General features: G+C 41.4%; 1 protein-coding gene and 1 long non-coding RNA gene across 2 annotated transcripts; both read right to left on the bottom strand.

The window, feature by feature from the left end:
- Nucleotides 1-2,207: 2,207 nt before the first annotated feature.
- LOC125289255 lies at nucleotides 2,208-5,724 on the bottom strand. The gene is made up of 2 exons (XR_007192601.1): nucleotides 5,418-5,724; nucleotides 2,208-3,298 (listed from the first exon to the last, which is right to left on the bottom strand). It is a non-coding gene; the product is annotated as an uncharacterized LOC125289255 (long non-coding RNA).
- Nucleotides 5,725-15,140: 9,416 nt separating this feature from the next.
- On the bottom strand, nucleotides 15,141-16,245 carry wu:fd46g04 (endonuclease domain-containing 1 protein). The gene is made up of 2 exons (XM_048235769.1): nucleotides 15,878-16,245; nucleotides 15,141-15,647 (listed from the first exon to the last, which is right to left on the bottom strand). Exons 1-2 carry the CDS (start codon nucleotides 16,190-16,192, stop codon nucleotides 15,141-15,143), a joined length of 822 nt encoding a protein of 273 aa, XP_048091726.1. The 5' UTR covers nucleotides 16,193-16,245.
- Between the last annotated feature and the right edge of the window lie 265 nt (nucleotides 16,246-16,510).

Genomic DNA, 16,510 nt, shown 5'->3' with positions numbered 1-16,510 from the left:
GTGAAGAAGAAACCACAAAAATCTACTTATGGTTAACAAGATTTGATCTCCGGTCGGCCGATCGCTAGACTAACGTGTTAGCCACTTCACCAATTTAGGATGATGCACTGAAGAAGCAGTATATAACTTATTCTAACATATACCTCAAACGTCTTTTTATTGTTTCTAAGAAATGAACCCTGCATTGAACTGCACCCAGATGTACAACGGAAAAACATTAGCAAAGAAGGACATTACTGTAAAGCAAACATATAAGATAACGAATGTGAAAATCCCATAGACTGTAGGGACAATCCTTAACCCGCGTCATTTGTGTCTGAAGCCTGAGGACCAATTAGGAGAAAGGTCTGTCATCACAGAGGCGGTTCCATGTTGGTGCAGCCGAGGAAAGCCAAATGCGCAATCCGACTTAAGGCTCAGACTCCCGCGGTATTTTAGTCATGTGATATGGTAACATCATGTTCAGTTTCTCTCCGGCTGTCAGAAGTCGGACAGGATTTCTAACCAGTATGCATTGCGTCCATCCCAGTATGCACTGTGTTCAACCCAGCATGCATCACATCAAGTCAGATCTGCAGAGATCTGCCTCAAGTCGAACATGCCTAATAAAATCACACGCAAGGCAGCATGGGAAAACCCAGGCTAGAGTCATCATAATCATCATTATCGTCATCATGGCATGTCACACATGCTCCATCACTGAGTTTTTGTTATCATGTAGGCTACACTCTCCACCCATGCTCACTGTCTCTCTGCTCTGAATGCTTGCTTAGGCCTACAGTACATCTCCTCGTAGGTCAAACTTCAACATGTTGCTGACATAGGCTAACGTACTTGCATATTGCATATTTTTGCTATATTGATGTTATTTTTGCACAATTGGCACTACCAGAACCCGTCGCAATTTCAACGTGTAGGCTACTTGATTAACTATTTTGATACGCTCACAGATTCCTGGCTCTGAGCCAAAATGGGAGGGGTGGAGCCTGACGAGCTATTATCAGTCCAGTGTAAGTATGGAAAATGAATCAATGGGCCTCTGACTGTCCTTGCTTTGGGCCGACCGTTGGCCAAACAAATTAAAATATAGGCTATAATCAGCCTACTCTATCAGCCCAAAAGGTGTGTCGGCCCACCGGAAAAATGCCCGGTATGCAGGGGCGTCGGACTGGGGGTAAAACCACTACTGATTATAGGGGCCCAAGGGGAGAGAGGGCCCTTGAGAAGTCTGGAATATATATTATTTTACCTGGGTTGAGGAACATAGGGGCCCATCAGGACTGCCTATGCAGGGGCCCAGGATCTTGTGCTACGCCCCTGCCGGTATGCCAGATGGCCAGTCCGCCCCTGGACACATCACATAACCCGTGTGACAGACTCCGTATCTCAGTCCTCCTACATGATTATTTAGACAGATCAAGATCCATATTTTGGAATTTGTCTCATTTTCTTTTGCGTTGTGAGATAGGGGTGAGGGTCTGCAGTGACATGAAAGTTTGTGTCATTATTGTAGTGCCGAAGGCCCTGGCCATTGAAAATGAAAATATGGACAGTGCAGATCAGATAACATCAAAATGTCAGCTAGATATTAGCCAGATCTGCCCCTTGCAGAAATACAGAAAAAGTATTTGGTGGCACCCTAGATTTGCGTCATGGTACTGACTTTGGGAAAACCTTCCCTAGAGGGCACATGGTAAGGAAGACTTTAGGGCACTACAGTACATCTCATTTTGTTCATCTTGAGATTTGTTCCTTTTCATTTCACAGAAAGGCACCTGTAGGGAAACTCAAGTTTATCCATTGTTAGGGCACCTACCACATATTTTTCACTGCAAGGGCATCCATTTGAAACCTCCCTAAATTGATGCAGTTGCCCCCTCTGTGCACACCAGTGCTACAGCCTACAGGTAGTATTTTGCTTAGGAGAATCAAATAATTCTTCTGAGATGTAGAGTTATGGTAACACAACTTATCTTTGCATAAAGTAGAAGCTTGCAGAAACACTTGTGTGCCATCCCTTATCTTGATATGAGTCTGAACACAACTGGCCATGTTCTCGTGGTGGATCTGAGAAACAGCTGTAATATGCTGATGGTGCTGATTGTAATAGTGATTTGAGCTCTATGAAACACTCAGCTTTGATGTCTTATCTGCCGCCTCTAAGACATTGAAATGATCTGCCCTGTATGTTTAACAAGTACACATCCTCAGATTGTATTTGCTTTATTGATCTCTGGTAGGCACTAATTGCCATTGTTTAGTTGTGGAATCTTTGTAGAAATAGTCAGATGAAGCAAAACATGAACCAGTTAAGCCATGTTATAACAAACATAAAATGTAATAAAAACATAATATTGTTAAAGCCATGACTACACACACAGCATGAACAATGCATAGAAATTGTATGATGTATGCAACCTGGATGTTTGATTCTATAGCCACAATTTACATTACATTATACATTTGGCTGACACATTTTTAGCCAAAGCGACATGACAATTCTCAACAATTTTAGGACAATTTAATTTTTAGGACATTTTTTTTACCAATACATTGCTATTTTATTTTTATTTAGATAATTTATAACACATAACCCCTGCAGATTTAGGAGAATACCCCACTCATGATTATCTGTTTACAGCCTGCCATGGTATAAGCTGGAGATACAAAGCTATGACACACTGAATTTATTGTTGTTATCAGAGGTAAAAAAAGATGTTGGTAGGAGCCAAAATCAGGGAAGGTTAATAACACGACACATTTGCTGGCATTTATGGGGTCCATGATCCTGGCCATTGTATTTCTCATAGTGAACAGGTAGACACTCAACATTTTCAATGGTATCACAGGCCAGCATGACCTTTTGCTCTTTTGGTACAACCTCAGTCACCCTACACGGCGTAGCGTCGCTTGTGACATGAAAAACTGTAAAGGTTACCTGACTAACACAGAGGTTATCTTTATAGACAAAACCTTGGCCCTTGCAGATGTACTTGACTTTTTCTTCATCATTTCTTTGGAAAAAAGACTGGACAGGGACTCTCCCACAGAGTCCTTTTTCATCCAGGTACTTGCTCCATTCTATATTGTCAGCAATATCGAAATTAGAATCAAGAATGTGTTTTTTATTGAATTTGTTGTAAGCGTTATTATCAAGGTTCTTCATGCAAGGCAGTGGATTGACTTTCTTTTCTAGCATCACAACAATGGTGTAGTTGTCATGGTGGTCATCATGGAGCTCCGCACTGACAATCACAACCAGTGTGGTGATGAGACACAGGGCCAAAAAGGTCTTCATCTTTGAGAGAGAGAGAGAGAGAGAGAGAGAGAGAGAGAGAGAGAGATTCATTTAAAGACGTGTGTGCATTCAGAGAAATCTGATCCTAGAGGGTTTCCAGGTGAAACGTTCAAAACCAATGCAGATACTTTGACATGAAAATTTTGACTTTTTTTTATATACAGCAAACATTTGATACAAAAAATACACAACATCTGCTAATGATTCACACTAATGGAGGCCACCACAATTAATTGAAGGGGAATCCATAGAAGGTTATTAAATGACATGGCATAAAATCAATACTACATAAAATGCTTCATAGCATAATTGCTATATCTATATTGATTGTACAGTCAGGTATACTCAGAATAAAATAAAGTCAGGTATGCTAAAAACACTACACAAAAACATTATGCTAATGAATGATTTGTTTTTCACCAGTAAAAAAAAAACATAACTATGAAAAATAGGACATTTGAACCAAGTGAAAAGTTGAAAGCTAAAGAAGTGAAAGCTAAAGAAGTGTTCAGCAACTATTTACTGTTAATATCCTTGATGTTCTCTCTGTGAAATTAAAACATGATCAACCTCCTTTGAAAAAAAGTAATTTATTTGCAGACTTCAGGCAAAGGCTGCATTCACAATTGCAAAAGCAGAAACCACCTATGTCATCAATGAGTAATACATCTCTATGTAGCTTCCTCTGTCATCTGATCTGCAATCTGATTGTTATTTTCACATTTTATTATGTATAGCAATGTTATATTGTCATTATGATACATATCACAAAAATCTAAATTTGTAAATATAATTGATACATTTTTAACAGAAGAAAGACATTTGAAACATGTAAAACATATGAACATACCAGGCTGCTCAGATGATAACTATAAAGTGCAGTAGTCTCTGGAACAGAACAGATGTTTTTTGTGATCTCCCCTTTAAGTACCCATTTCAGTTAATAATTATAGATGTAATCGATAGCCAAATGGAAGTTTGTTTATGCATTGATTTGAATCACCCAACGAGGATTCATCAGTGAAGGACAGTAAGTTATTTATAGATGGAGGAGCTTGTTACCTCCAGAGTTGCACAGTCTGAATGAGAACTCTCATGTTTCTGAGATCTGTATCGAAGGTAATTGCACTGCATGACTGGTTCACTGGCACAATTCAAATTAAACCAAATATTACAAAGAAAATCATCTTACAGCATGCCATGTTGCAATTGCAAAACATGTAATACAAAAGGGGAGTAAGTTACAGTTAAACACAGTCAAAGGAGTGAGAACAACCTACCGTTGGATAGAAATGTCCAAATGTAAACACAGACACATCTACATGTACATGTACACAGACAAGATTTACAGAGTGTGAGCCCCTAAGAATTGAATGTAGACTTTTGTCTTGAGTCGTCAAAAATATTCCTACAATTCTCAGCTATTGTAACACAAACAATCTGCTGTAAACAAACTGAGTAAGAAAGAGGATGTACAGTAAGAGCTTATTTCAGCCTTGTGGTCACATGCAGTGAAGGTCAGTGGATGTGAGCTGATTACATTATCGTGTTCCTTGTTCCTATTAATTATTAAAGCATGTTTAGTCACTGGGTGCCTGCAATGAGGAAGCATTTCACAAGATATGGTCAAAACATTTAAAGCAATAAGCCCCAAAATGCCGTAGATTGATTCCAGTGATTTTAGAACAGAAGGGGTGTTGTTAGGCACAACGCGAAGTGGAGCACATGCTTCACGTGTAGCCTACTAGCCTATGCCCTGTGATATCAGTTGTATTGTGGTTGTGGAAGCCTCTACCGTTTATCCGAAACACATTTCTCCCTTTGGAGATCTAATAAAATCACCTTGAAGATCAACAAAAACTGTAATGATTTTTTCATAGATAGTCATTTTCCACCAATAAATGGAAGCGTAAGCGTTAGTTCTGTCAGGAAGACTTAATTGGTCACTCATCATTCATTACTTCCGTCTAATCACCTGTCTGCATCAGTCTTTATAATGACATGACTGCACCTACATGTTGCTTTCAGGTGCCGATTTTCGATGTTCAGTATCCATGTATAGGTAGCTAGTCATTCACTTCGCCAAAACTTTAACTTGTGATGCAGTCACAGATCTTACCTTACGCTCGTTTTCAACTGTTTTGGATGCATCACCAAAGTCTCGGGGTTCCATTAATGTAGGAGGATATAGGCTATCTCGTAAACGTCGGACAGTAGGTAGGCCAAATTGTTGCCACTTGTTCGGGTTGTCCGCTTGGTCTTATCAACGGAAAGAAACAAGTTTCACGGCTTTTGAAGGTTTCTCTTTTTTACCCTAGTCTCGTTAAGATCCTAGTTGCTTAATGATGTTACGTTCGTATCGCTAACAATGCATTGGTCGCTAAACCTTCTGACGGAAAACGTCAGACTTATTAGGCTACACTGTCACCATAAACACACAGAACCCTCTTAAACCTGTTATTCCAGTTACTGTAGGCCTATCGAAACACTCGCGATGGTTTGCCTTATGGCAAGCCGATTGAGCATTTATTCTATCTTGATATCAGGCATAATTGTCATGTACATGTAAGCCATTTTTGTCAACTAGTTAACTAGTGAGACATGTTTGTGTGAACTAGTTAACTAGTGAGGGCCAAAATATGCACACTACTTAACTAGTGGGAGCCAAAAGGCTCACTAGTTAACTAGTGAACACATTTTAGCTTCACTAGTTAACTAGTGAGAGCCAGAAATGTCTAGTTAACTAGTAAAGGCCAAAATGCATACCAGTCAGCTAGTTGAAGGCTTTTGGGTCTCACTAGTTAACTAGTGACAGGCAAAAATGTGCACATGTTTACTAGGTGATGGCAGTAGGCTCACTAGTTAACTAGTTGATGCATCATTTGTCCAAACTAGTTAACTAGTGAGGTCATAAATGTATACTAGTAAACTAGTTCAAGACAAAATTCACACTAGTCAACTAGTGGTGCAGAATTCAAATTAGGAGGTGGAGAATTCTGGAAATTGAGGCTTTCTATTGGCTCCCTATGTCCAAATAGAACATGACAACCAATCACAGTGCAGAATTTCACAAAATCCCACCCACAACATTTGCATGTGGCACACAAGTTAACATGCTGGCCAAAGTTACTCGAGCTAATAAACTAGTGGCTTCAGTGTGACACTTACATGTAAACTAGTGAAGGCAGAACTGCTCACTAGTTAACTAGTGAAGACACAAATGCCCACTAGTTAACTAGTGAGGTCTAAAAAGTGTCACTAGTGTGCACCAAAACACCCACTAGTGAACTAGTGATGGCAATTTCCATTTGACTAGTTAACTAGTGAGGTGCAAAAAGTGTCACTAGTTTACTAGTGTGCCCCAAATGCCCACTAGTTAACTTAGTGAGATGCCAAAATGGTCACTTGTTAACAAGTAAAGGCCAAAATTGGGTATTTTGGCCTTTACATGTTAACATGCTGACCATATTTGTCCACTAGTAACTAGTGGACAAAAATGGTCAGCTTGTTTTTCTTTTTAGGTGTAACTAGTTAACTAGTGAACACAATATGCATGCCACTTGTTAACTAGTAAGGCCCACAACACCCTCACTAGTAAACTAGTGGGTATTTTGGCTTTACATGTTAACAAGTGACCATTTTGGCATCTCACTAGTTAACTAGTGGGGCTGAAATGGCCTTCACTAGTTAACTAGTGGGCGTTTTGGAGCACACTAGTAAACAAGTGACACTTTTTGCACCTCACTAGTTAACTAGTCAAATGGAAATTGCCATCACTAGTTCACTAGTGGGTGTTTTGGTGCACACTAGTAAACTAGTGACACTTTTTAGACCTCACTAGTTAACTAGTGGGCAGTTCTGCCTTCACTAGTTTACATGTAAGTGTGACATTGGAGCCACTAGTTTACTAGTTAAAGTTCCTTTGGCCAGCATGTTAACTTGTGTGCCACATGCAAATGTTGTGGGTGGGATTTTGTGAAATTCTGCGCTGTGATTGGTTGTCATGTTCTGTTTGAACATAGGGAGCCAATAGAAAGCCTCAATTTCCAGAGTTCTCCGCCTCCTAATTTTAATTCTGCGCTACTAGCTGACTAGTGTGAATTTAAGCTTCAACTAGTTTACTAGTATACATTTATGACCTCACTAGTTAACTAGTTTGGACAAAGGATGCATCAACTAGTTAACTAGTGAGCCTGCTGCCATCACCTAGCTAGCTAGTAAGCCATTTATGGTTCACTAGTTAACTAGTGTCATTGACCTACTCCAACTAGTTAACTAGTGAGGAGTTTTGCCTTCACTAGTAAACATGTGCACATTTTTGGCTGTCACTAGTAGACCCAAAAGCCTTCAACTAGCTGACTGGTATGCATTTTGGCCTTTACTAGTTAACTAGTGAAGCTAATATGTGTTCACGAGTTAACTAGTGGGCATTTATGCTGTCGCTAGTTAGCTAATGTGCACAAACATGGCTCACTAGTTAAGTAGTTGACAAAAATGGCTTGCATGTTGGCCTGATATCAAGATATCAGAATAAATGCTCAAGCGGCTGGCCAAATTACATAGAAGTTATCAAGTGTGAATTTGACATTCAGTAGTCAGCTAGTAAACATTTTTGTACCTTACTAGTTGACTAGTAAAATATAGAAGTCTTTAAGCTAGTTAACTAGTGCACATTTCAGTGTCCACTAGTTAACTAGTGAACATGCTGAGCATTACTAGTTAAGTAGTAAGATATGAAACATATGAACTCGTTAACTAGAGAGAATTTGGGCCTTACTAGTTAACTAGTTAGCATTTTGGCTGTCACTAGTTAACTAGTTCACACAGAAATGGCTCACTAGTTAACTAGTGGACAGAAATGGCTTGCATGTACATGACAATTATGCCTGATATCAAGATATCTGAATAAATGCTCAATCGGCAATACAGCTTTGCTAGGTCCACATCCTAGGCAAATTGGCTCGCTGGTTAGGCTACTGTTGTGTAGCCTATTGAAGGCCAACAGGGACAAAAGTGGCTACTTTCCTTGTTGTCTGCAGTGCACTGGTCTGTTATGACTGCAGTTCAGGAGACGGGATGTTAGTTTGCAGAGATTTATGGTAGGCCTGTTGGTAGGCTATTGTCTGCAGGGCTATACTATCGTCATTAATCCATAATATTTCCGATGCACCTGAAGGCCATGATTAATCCATTTTCATTCTCATGTCTGGCTGATCATTATCGTGTCATTGTCTGTTACTGTCATGGTTAAATGCGTCTACATAATATGTAGGCCCATACATTGTTGATTTAACTAACGGCAATGTAAATGTTTCATGGCTGTTTATTTGCCTGCGTGCCAGGTCCTTTCGAAAATTCTGTATGCATGCTATTCTGTATGTCTCCTCTCTAACCACTCCATTCCTCCTTGCAGGTCCTCAGGCTGTAGGGACTACTGTAGTAGCCAGAGGTGGAAAAAGTATGAAAGTATTGTACTCAAGTAAAAGTACCAATATCTTGATGAAGTATTACTCAAGTACAAGTTAAAATACCGATCTGAAAATGTACTCAAGTAAAAGTAAAAAGTAGTTAATTTAAAATGTACTTTAAGTAAAAGTTACTTAGTTACTTTTTTTTTTTTTTTTTTGTGGGTTCCAGAACAACCAGTTTTACCAAAGACTTTCTAATGAGGAGATACAGCACTCAAAAAATCCTCCATAGTAATGTATGGGGTTATAGTAATGTATGGGGCCAAACGCCAATATGGCAGTTGTCTACACATCATATGTCTACACATATCACAACCCTTCCGCGGCAAAACGTCGACATGTGACATTGAGCCAATCATGTGGTGTGTTGTAAAATACATTGAGCCAATCATGTGGTGTGCTGTGAAGACATCGTGCCAATCATCTGTTGTGATCTCGCTGCTGGAGCAAGATTGGTGTCGTGAAGCCTTACGCACACGCATTTCTGCTGAAATAGATGCACGATAAGTGCCCAAAAAGTGTTGCAATATGGCCGCAGAGTGGAGGTACTTGCCTGAAAAGGACGTTGAGAAATGGAGATCTATGTGAAAAATCACCGGAGTTCTCCTTTAAGTTTGAGCAGTAGTTGATTTTCAAAGTTAGTTGCACTCATCCTTGGGTCGCTTTGCAGTGAACAGTAATCCAGCACAACTGAAAAGCCCCTCACAGGCAGCTGAGGCAGGCAGGCCAATATTGAGTTGCAGAGAGTTTTTTATATTTGGAAACGAGCAGAAGGTTCAGCAGATTAAAGGGCGCCATACTGGGGGAAAGTGGGAAGTATAGGGCCCCAATGGAGGAGAGGGCCCGTGAAAAGTGGAATACAGGGGGCACAACATTTTCACCAGGCATTAGTAATAACTCAGGTAATCCACACATAAAAAATCCAAACAACTCCATAAGTAGTCATGTAATGAAGTGGAATAACAAAGGGGGAAAGTATTGAACACGCTAAGAAAAAGCACTAAGGCAAGGAAAGGGAAGGAACGAGCTGGAATCTGTATAGAGAGTAGTTATCCTTTCTATCTGTGCAAATGAATATAAGCTTGGTTAGTAGCCTACATATTAATGGGCTAGGTTTTTCATTACCAAGGTGTCACACAAGAAACATTTCATGATGGATAAAAGCAAAAAGCTCTCCCAAGACCTTTGCAACCTTATTGTTGCAAAACATATCAATGAAACTGGTTACAGTTGCATTTCAAAACATCAGAATCTTCCAGTAAGCAGCATGGGAGCCATTATCTGCAAGTGGAAGAAACATCACTGCATCATCAACCGGCCATGCACAGGATCTCCTCTCAAAATTTCTGACCAGGGAGTCAGAAGGATAGTCCAAGAGCCAAGAACCACTCGGACAAAGCTCCAGAAAGACTTGAAGGCAGCCAATTCAATTAAATAGTTCTGGAAGTAACTAAAGATCAGAAGAGGGACCCCTGGAATCTGTTTAGAACAATGGGCCAAAATCACTAATAAGTTTTGTCATATAGGCCTAGGAAATGTCTTGAAGCTGTCTTTACAAACAAAGGCTTTTCCACAAAGTATTGAAGAAATTTCAGTAGGCACGAATACTTTTTTCCTGTGTCATTCCACTTTAATACATAAAACTCTTATGTTTGGATTTTTTATATGTGTTCATGTCCTGTTGTAGGCTACACGCTGATCATTATCACTAGGCTAGTGGTTTAGGGCGCGATTTTGTTTCTCTCCCTTTCCATTTTCGTCAGTCTTAACTTTTTTTTTTTTTACTCAAGTAACGGATGGGATTTTTGATGTAGCGAAGTACAATACTTCACTCAAAATGTAATCAAGTAAAATTTAAAATACCGATTTTATAAACTACTTAAAAAATACAAAATACACACAAAAACTACTCAATACAATAACGTGAGTAAATGTATTTCGTTACTTTCCACCTCTGCTAGTAGCCTACTAGAGCTTTCCACAAACTCTTTCTCTGCCGAAAGAGCAACACCTCTAGCAAGCACAAAGTCTTCAGGCCAATTACTGCACCCAGTCATTCACCTTTTTTCCAAGCACAATGCACTGTGCTTGTCGTCATTCGTAATCCCCCATTAATGGCAGCTGCAAGCACAGGGATGACATTACTTCCCAGTTTTTCATTAGGCCTACATTAACATCTTAATCTTTTAATTTCAGGAACAGCTCCTCTTTGTTTAATGTAAATGCCTCACTCTCTAAGTTAAGGGTATGCATCTGTCGGCAGTGGAGTACTAGTCCCCTAACTCACTGTAACTATCTACTTCACGCATGGATGCGGGGCTGGTTCTCGTAGGCTATAGCCAAAACATTCATTGAGGGACAATGCTTTGGTTCATATTTAATCTTACTTCATCCAGGTGACGTGGTGTCAACTTGGATAACGAGGTAAGTAAGCTATATCTAACCCTGTACTCTTCATGTCTTTATCCCACCACAGTAGGAGCAGCAGCATAGTGAACTCGCATTGTTAAATCTTTAGATCTTGCAATTCACTTTTGAATATCCATATGTCCCTGGATCTCAATCACATATTTCTCAATCGTCATATGATCAAATCAATTGATTATCAATTCTCAATTATCAATTATTTGGCTACATCACCAATTCGCTCTAACTATCTACTTCTTTACGGGGACTGTGGTGCTGGTTCACATATACTAAACATCCATTTACTCTTTGCTCAGGAGCAGTGCATTGTTTAATATTTAATCTTATTTCACTCAGTCAGCATGATGAGGATTACTCTTCTATCTCTTGTCTTGTTTATTTAAGTTATATGCTAAATCATCCTCAGCGACCATCCATAAGTGCCAGTGTACTCCAGCTATGTATCTGTTGATTTGTATTTTGTCTTGTTTCAAGTTATGTTGTGCCCTTAGGTCTGCTTCCGGTTAGTTAACCCTGGTCCTGAGCTCTGCAAGCATTCTTTCAGCAGCTCTGTGTTTAATGAGTTCAACCAGGTGCTTTGCCTCAATGGTAGTCCTTCTGCATATGGGATTCACGGGAGGTCTTCCCTTATTTACATTCACAAGGTTCTGGTCTCATTTACTAACCTGATGTTACTAATGCATCCCTTCTTCTACCTGCTGATTGTCTATGCCTAGGCCTAAAGAATGGTTCACAATTCATTCAACTGCCATGGCTGGGAGATGTGGCCTCTACAATAGGCCTATACTGGTTGTTCGTTTAGTATTGGTACTGCCTCAACAGCAGCTGCACTAGGATTACCCGCTTCCTCAATCAAGTCGCTCTGGAGATGGTCCTCGTCTGCTTACGAATTTTATATATAAGACCTCAGGATCGAGTCATTCTGGACGCTCAAGTAGCGCTGTCAAGAATCTAAGGTAAGCTTCTTTGCAAAGGTCTGGTGGTGGTTCAAAGGCTCAGCTAAAGCCTCATCTCGATTGTGCCAAGCCATTCTGATTTCAGTCACTTCGCACCGCCGGCACTTAGGCACAGAGTTAAGTAGCATATTCATACATAATAGTCAGATATGCACCGCTGCCCCTGGTCAGCTTCTGCAAGCTCAAACCATGGCACGTTTAGTCACAACATTTCATGCCCATCCATTTCACTTCTTAGTAAGCACAACACTTCTCAATCGACATCGACATATAGGCTCATCATTGACGACTCTGCAGTCGTCTCGAATCGCATCGTTCGCATTGTTCGTCAAATCAGCACAAATCCACGGGTGCTTGCACCACATTTGCACCACATTCTTGAATCGCAAGAACTGAGCTTATGCAAGCTCCGAACTTATGCAAGCTCCTGCACTTCGAATCGACCTCTGCATTACCAATGCTGGTTATGCTCATCTTTACAAGAGAGAGAGCACTCATCTCCATGAACTGTTCTTATTCCTCGATCCCTATTCTAAAGAAGTCTCCGGTTCTGCTCCCACCTACTTGAATGCCCTCATACAGACTTACACTACCTCCAGACCGCTGCGCTCCTCTGACGAACGACGCCTAGCTCTACCACCGCACGCTCAAGCCAATCAAACTTTTTCTCATCTGTTGTTCCTCGTTGGTGGAACACACTGCCAGTTCCTACAAGGGCAGGGACATCCTTCTCCACTTTCAAAAAACTCCTGAAGACCCAGCTCTTTAGAGAACATCTACTCTCATAGCAACACTTACAACAAGTCTTACTGATCCTAGCACTCACCAGCCGTTTTAAACTGACAAGTAACTGTTAAAAACAGCACTCACCGGCGACTTATTCTTACTGTACTCTAATGTTTTTTAAACTGTCCTAAAATTGTGAGAATTGTTCTAAAACTTACTGTTTACCATGTTGTTAGTCGCTTTGGTTAAAAAAGCGTCAGCCAAATGTAATATAATGTAATATAATGTAATGTAAAAACTATTACCCATGGTCAATGTCTAATATTCATGTTTTCTTGTCTTGTTTAGCTAACGTTACCTATGCTGCTCATCTTATTTTGGGGGATTTTCTAAGAGCAAGGTGCAAAAGCATGGCCTCCCTCATTTCACCTTGACTTGGGTCTGCTTTAGCTTCATTCTGTTGCAGGATGCGGCTTGCTCACAGAAACGGTCATCACCTTTTAATAGGGGTCGTCCCTAAATCAGATTTATCTGTCTTGTAATCATGTACTTTCTCTTGCAAATGTCTGGTGGTGGTTATTATCTAAATTTAATCTTACTTTATTCATCTTTTCTTCGCTTCGTTTGTTCCAGGGCTTTGGCTTGGTGGCATTTCTGCAGCTGGCACCTTGTGCACTGGGTCTGGGTGCTTGTGGGTTGTCTCATTAGTACCGCTGCTCGAATAAGGCCAACTCGGGCCACCATGCATCGAATCATGTGTCATGAGCTTCTGCAACTGCAAGCTCTATTTCTTCTGCTCTAACCCTGAGCCTTTGCAACGGCAAGCTCTATTCCTGCTTCACTGCCCCGAGCATCTGCAACCTCTGTCCCGCTGCACTGACCTCAAGAATCTGCAACTGCGAGCTGAATCCTGCAGCACTGTACCTGAGCATCTGCAACTGCAGGCTCTATTCCCCTGCTCTGACCCTGAGCATCTACAACTGCAGGCTCTATTCTGACCCTGCATCTGCAACTGCAGGCTCTATTCCCCTGCTCTGACCCTGAGCATCTGCAACTGCAGGCTCTATTCCCCTGCTCTGACCCTGAGCATCTGCAACTGCAGGCTCCATTCCCCTGCTCTGACCCTGAGCATCTGCAACTGCAGGCTTTATTCCCCTGCTCTGACCCTGAGCATCTGCAACTGCAGGCTCCATTCCCCTGCTCTGACCCTGAGCATCTGCAACTGCAAGCTCATTGCCCTGCATGTCATTTGGGAGGCAATTGTGGCCTACTGGTTAGGGCTTTGGGCTTGCAACCTGAGGGTTGCCGGTTTGATCCCCGACCCGTAGGAGCGGCTGAAACGCCCTTGAGCAAGGCACCTGACCCCTCAATGTTCCCTGAGTGCCGCTGTAGCAAAGCAGTTCACCGCTTTGGGTTAGTGTGTGTTCACTGTTTGCTCTGTGGTCACTAATTCACGGGTGGGATAATTGCAGAGACCAAATTCCTTGTATACATATGCAAGTATCCTATACTGAGAAACCTGATTTGCATTTAAATTTACATGTTAGTTAACGACATCTGCAAGCTTGACTCCCTTCTATAGCACCAAATCAATCTTAAATCTTTGAGTTACAGGTGGTTGAATTATTATCAAATCATGAGTTATCTCATTAATAGTATATTTATTCAGGTCATCGGATACTCTTTCTTGCTTTCTCTGATTCATCTCCTCGGGTTACAACATGCACTGTTTAATATTGTTATGCTCTATTTCAGAGAGGATGACCATCTAAACATTTCTGGTGGGTATCTTTATTTCTTATTCTTTGGGGGTAGGCTCCGCCATCTGCCGTTGCATTCCGGCAGGATCTGCAAGGGTCTGCACATTCATTGACCTAGGACGAGGCCTACGCCAAAGACTATCTTATTGTTGCCTATGTATTTTGTGTATCCTTTGATGGATTAAAACATGTGTTAACTTTCATTATACTTCCCTGAGTCTTTCTGATAGAAATATAGGTTCTCTATCAGAATGGTTGCCAAGCAGCCCAGAGATACAGCAGCTCTAAATCTTGTATCAATTGGTGGCGCAGTCAGGTAGAATGAAAGGCGGTCAACATTGCACTGGGTTTTACAGTGACATAAATTGGCCAATCATAACCAAGGAATGGAACTATCCATTTTAGAAATAAGAAACATAAAAACTGGACAACAAAACAATATTTCTTATTTATTGTAAATACAACATGAATCTAAAGTCAAGACAAAGCTTTGATCTTGCAATGGTCAACATCCACCCCTGAACACAGTAAATACAGTGTTGAAATGGTCTGATCCACTCAGCCGTGTTTCCAAGTCCTTCACACTTAATCCCTGAACCTGCCCGTTATTATCGGGTCCTATGAACGCTCGAGAGAGATGCCCTTCCTTTTTCAGACAGCAGAGGGCGCTCCAGTAGTGCTTGGCCACCCTCACTCCATCCCCGATGTGGCTGTTCCCAGGCACGACTCCAGTGACTGTGAAGGCTCGAAGGCAGTCCTTAGCCAGCTCCACCAGCTCTTCCTCGTGGACCCTCCACCTGCCCCTGTTAAAGGTGGGGTCCTGTGGGGCGGCGTTGGTCAGGGTGGAGGTTGCCAGCATGGCGTCTTTGGTGGACGTGTGGAACACCGGGAACAGGTGGCCTTTGTCATAGCCAGAGCCATCATAGTCTCTGTTCAGAGCCTGCTTCTGCCCACGGTTGGCTATGGGGATCTGGTTTTGCCCTCCCATGCACTCAAACTGGCCACCGTCAATCTATCAGGAATCAAGGGGGAGGATAGTGAGGTCACAGGTCTGGAAATGTTTGAATGTGGATACTGTATATCAAGATTGCTTATTTGGGATGTAGGATTTCTTTAATTACTATTTATGTATTTATTTATGTGCCTTATTTTCCTTTATTTACATCTTCAACAGTGAAATAAACCACATAAAAACCCATAAACCACAACCACAGAGAGAGAGAGAGAGACAATTACACTAACCTGTGGCTCAACATACCAGCGATCCTCCCTGTTCAAATTGATGTGGCTGAGATTATACGCTGAATAGATGGGTATCTTGTTCTGAGTGTCATACAGGGTGGCGTAGAAGTACTGTGGACTCCCGTTCTGGTCGAGGAGGCACTGGCATATCTGCTGGTAGCGATCGCTGTTGCTGGGATCCGTCAGGACAGTGGGGCTCAATCCATTCAGAAAGAACTGGTTACACTGGTCAAATGTGGTCACTCTGGCCAGAGAGAGAATGGGAAGAATGACCAGAGGGACTAGACAGGAGGTCTTGATGCTAATGGCTTCCATCCCCACGCGACAACAAATAAAGACAGTCTCACCATGTTGAGTTTGTCGGTGTTAAATTGTGCACCCTGTGTGATCACACCTGTGGGTGACAGGTAGGATCCCAGAACACTGGTCTCTTATCCTTGGTTATCTCTACCTCTCTTGTGTGCAGTGTGTTCCCTATGTGTTACTCATTGATAGAGTGTTTCAGGTTGAGTCTGTGGATGAGAAAGAGACCAGGCTTAAACAGTTACTTCAATTCTGCTGTGTGGAACAAACCACTAGTGTTCCCATTTCCACATTCCTAAAAGCTGAAGAATGTAATCTGTGTTTGAAAAG

This window comes from Alosa alosa, chromosome 24 (genome assembly GCF_017589495.1).
Source record: "Alosa alosa isolate M-15738 ecotype Scorff River chromosome 24, AALO_Geno_1.1, whole genome shotgun sequence".
Lineage (NCBI taxonomy): Eukaryota > Metazoa > Chordata > Actinopteri > Clupeiformes > Clupeidae > Alosa > Alosa alosa.
This window is presented reverse-complemented; position numbering and strand designations above follow the sequence as displayed.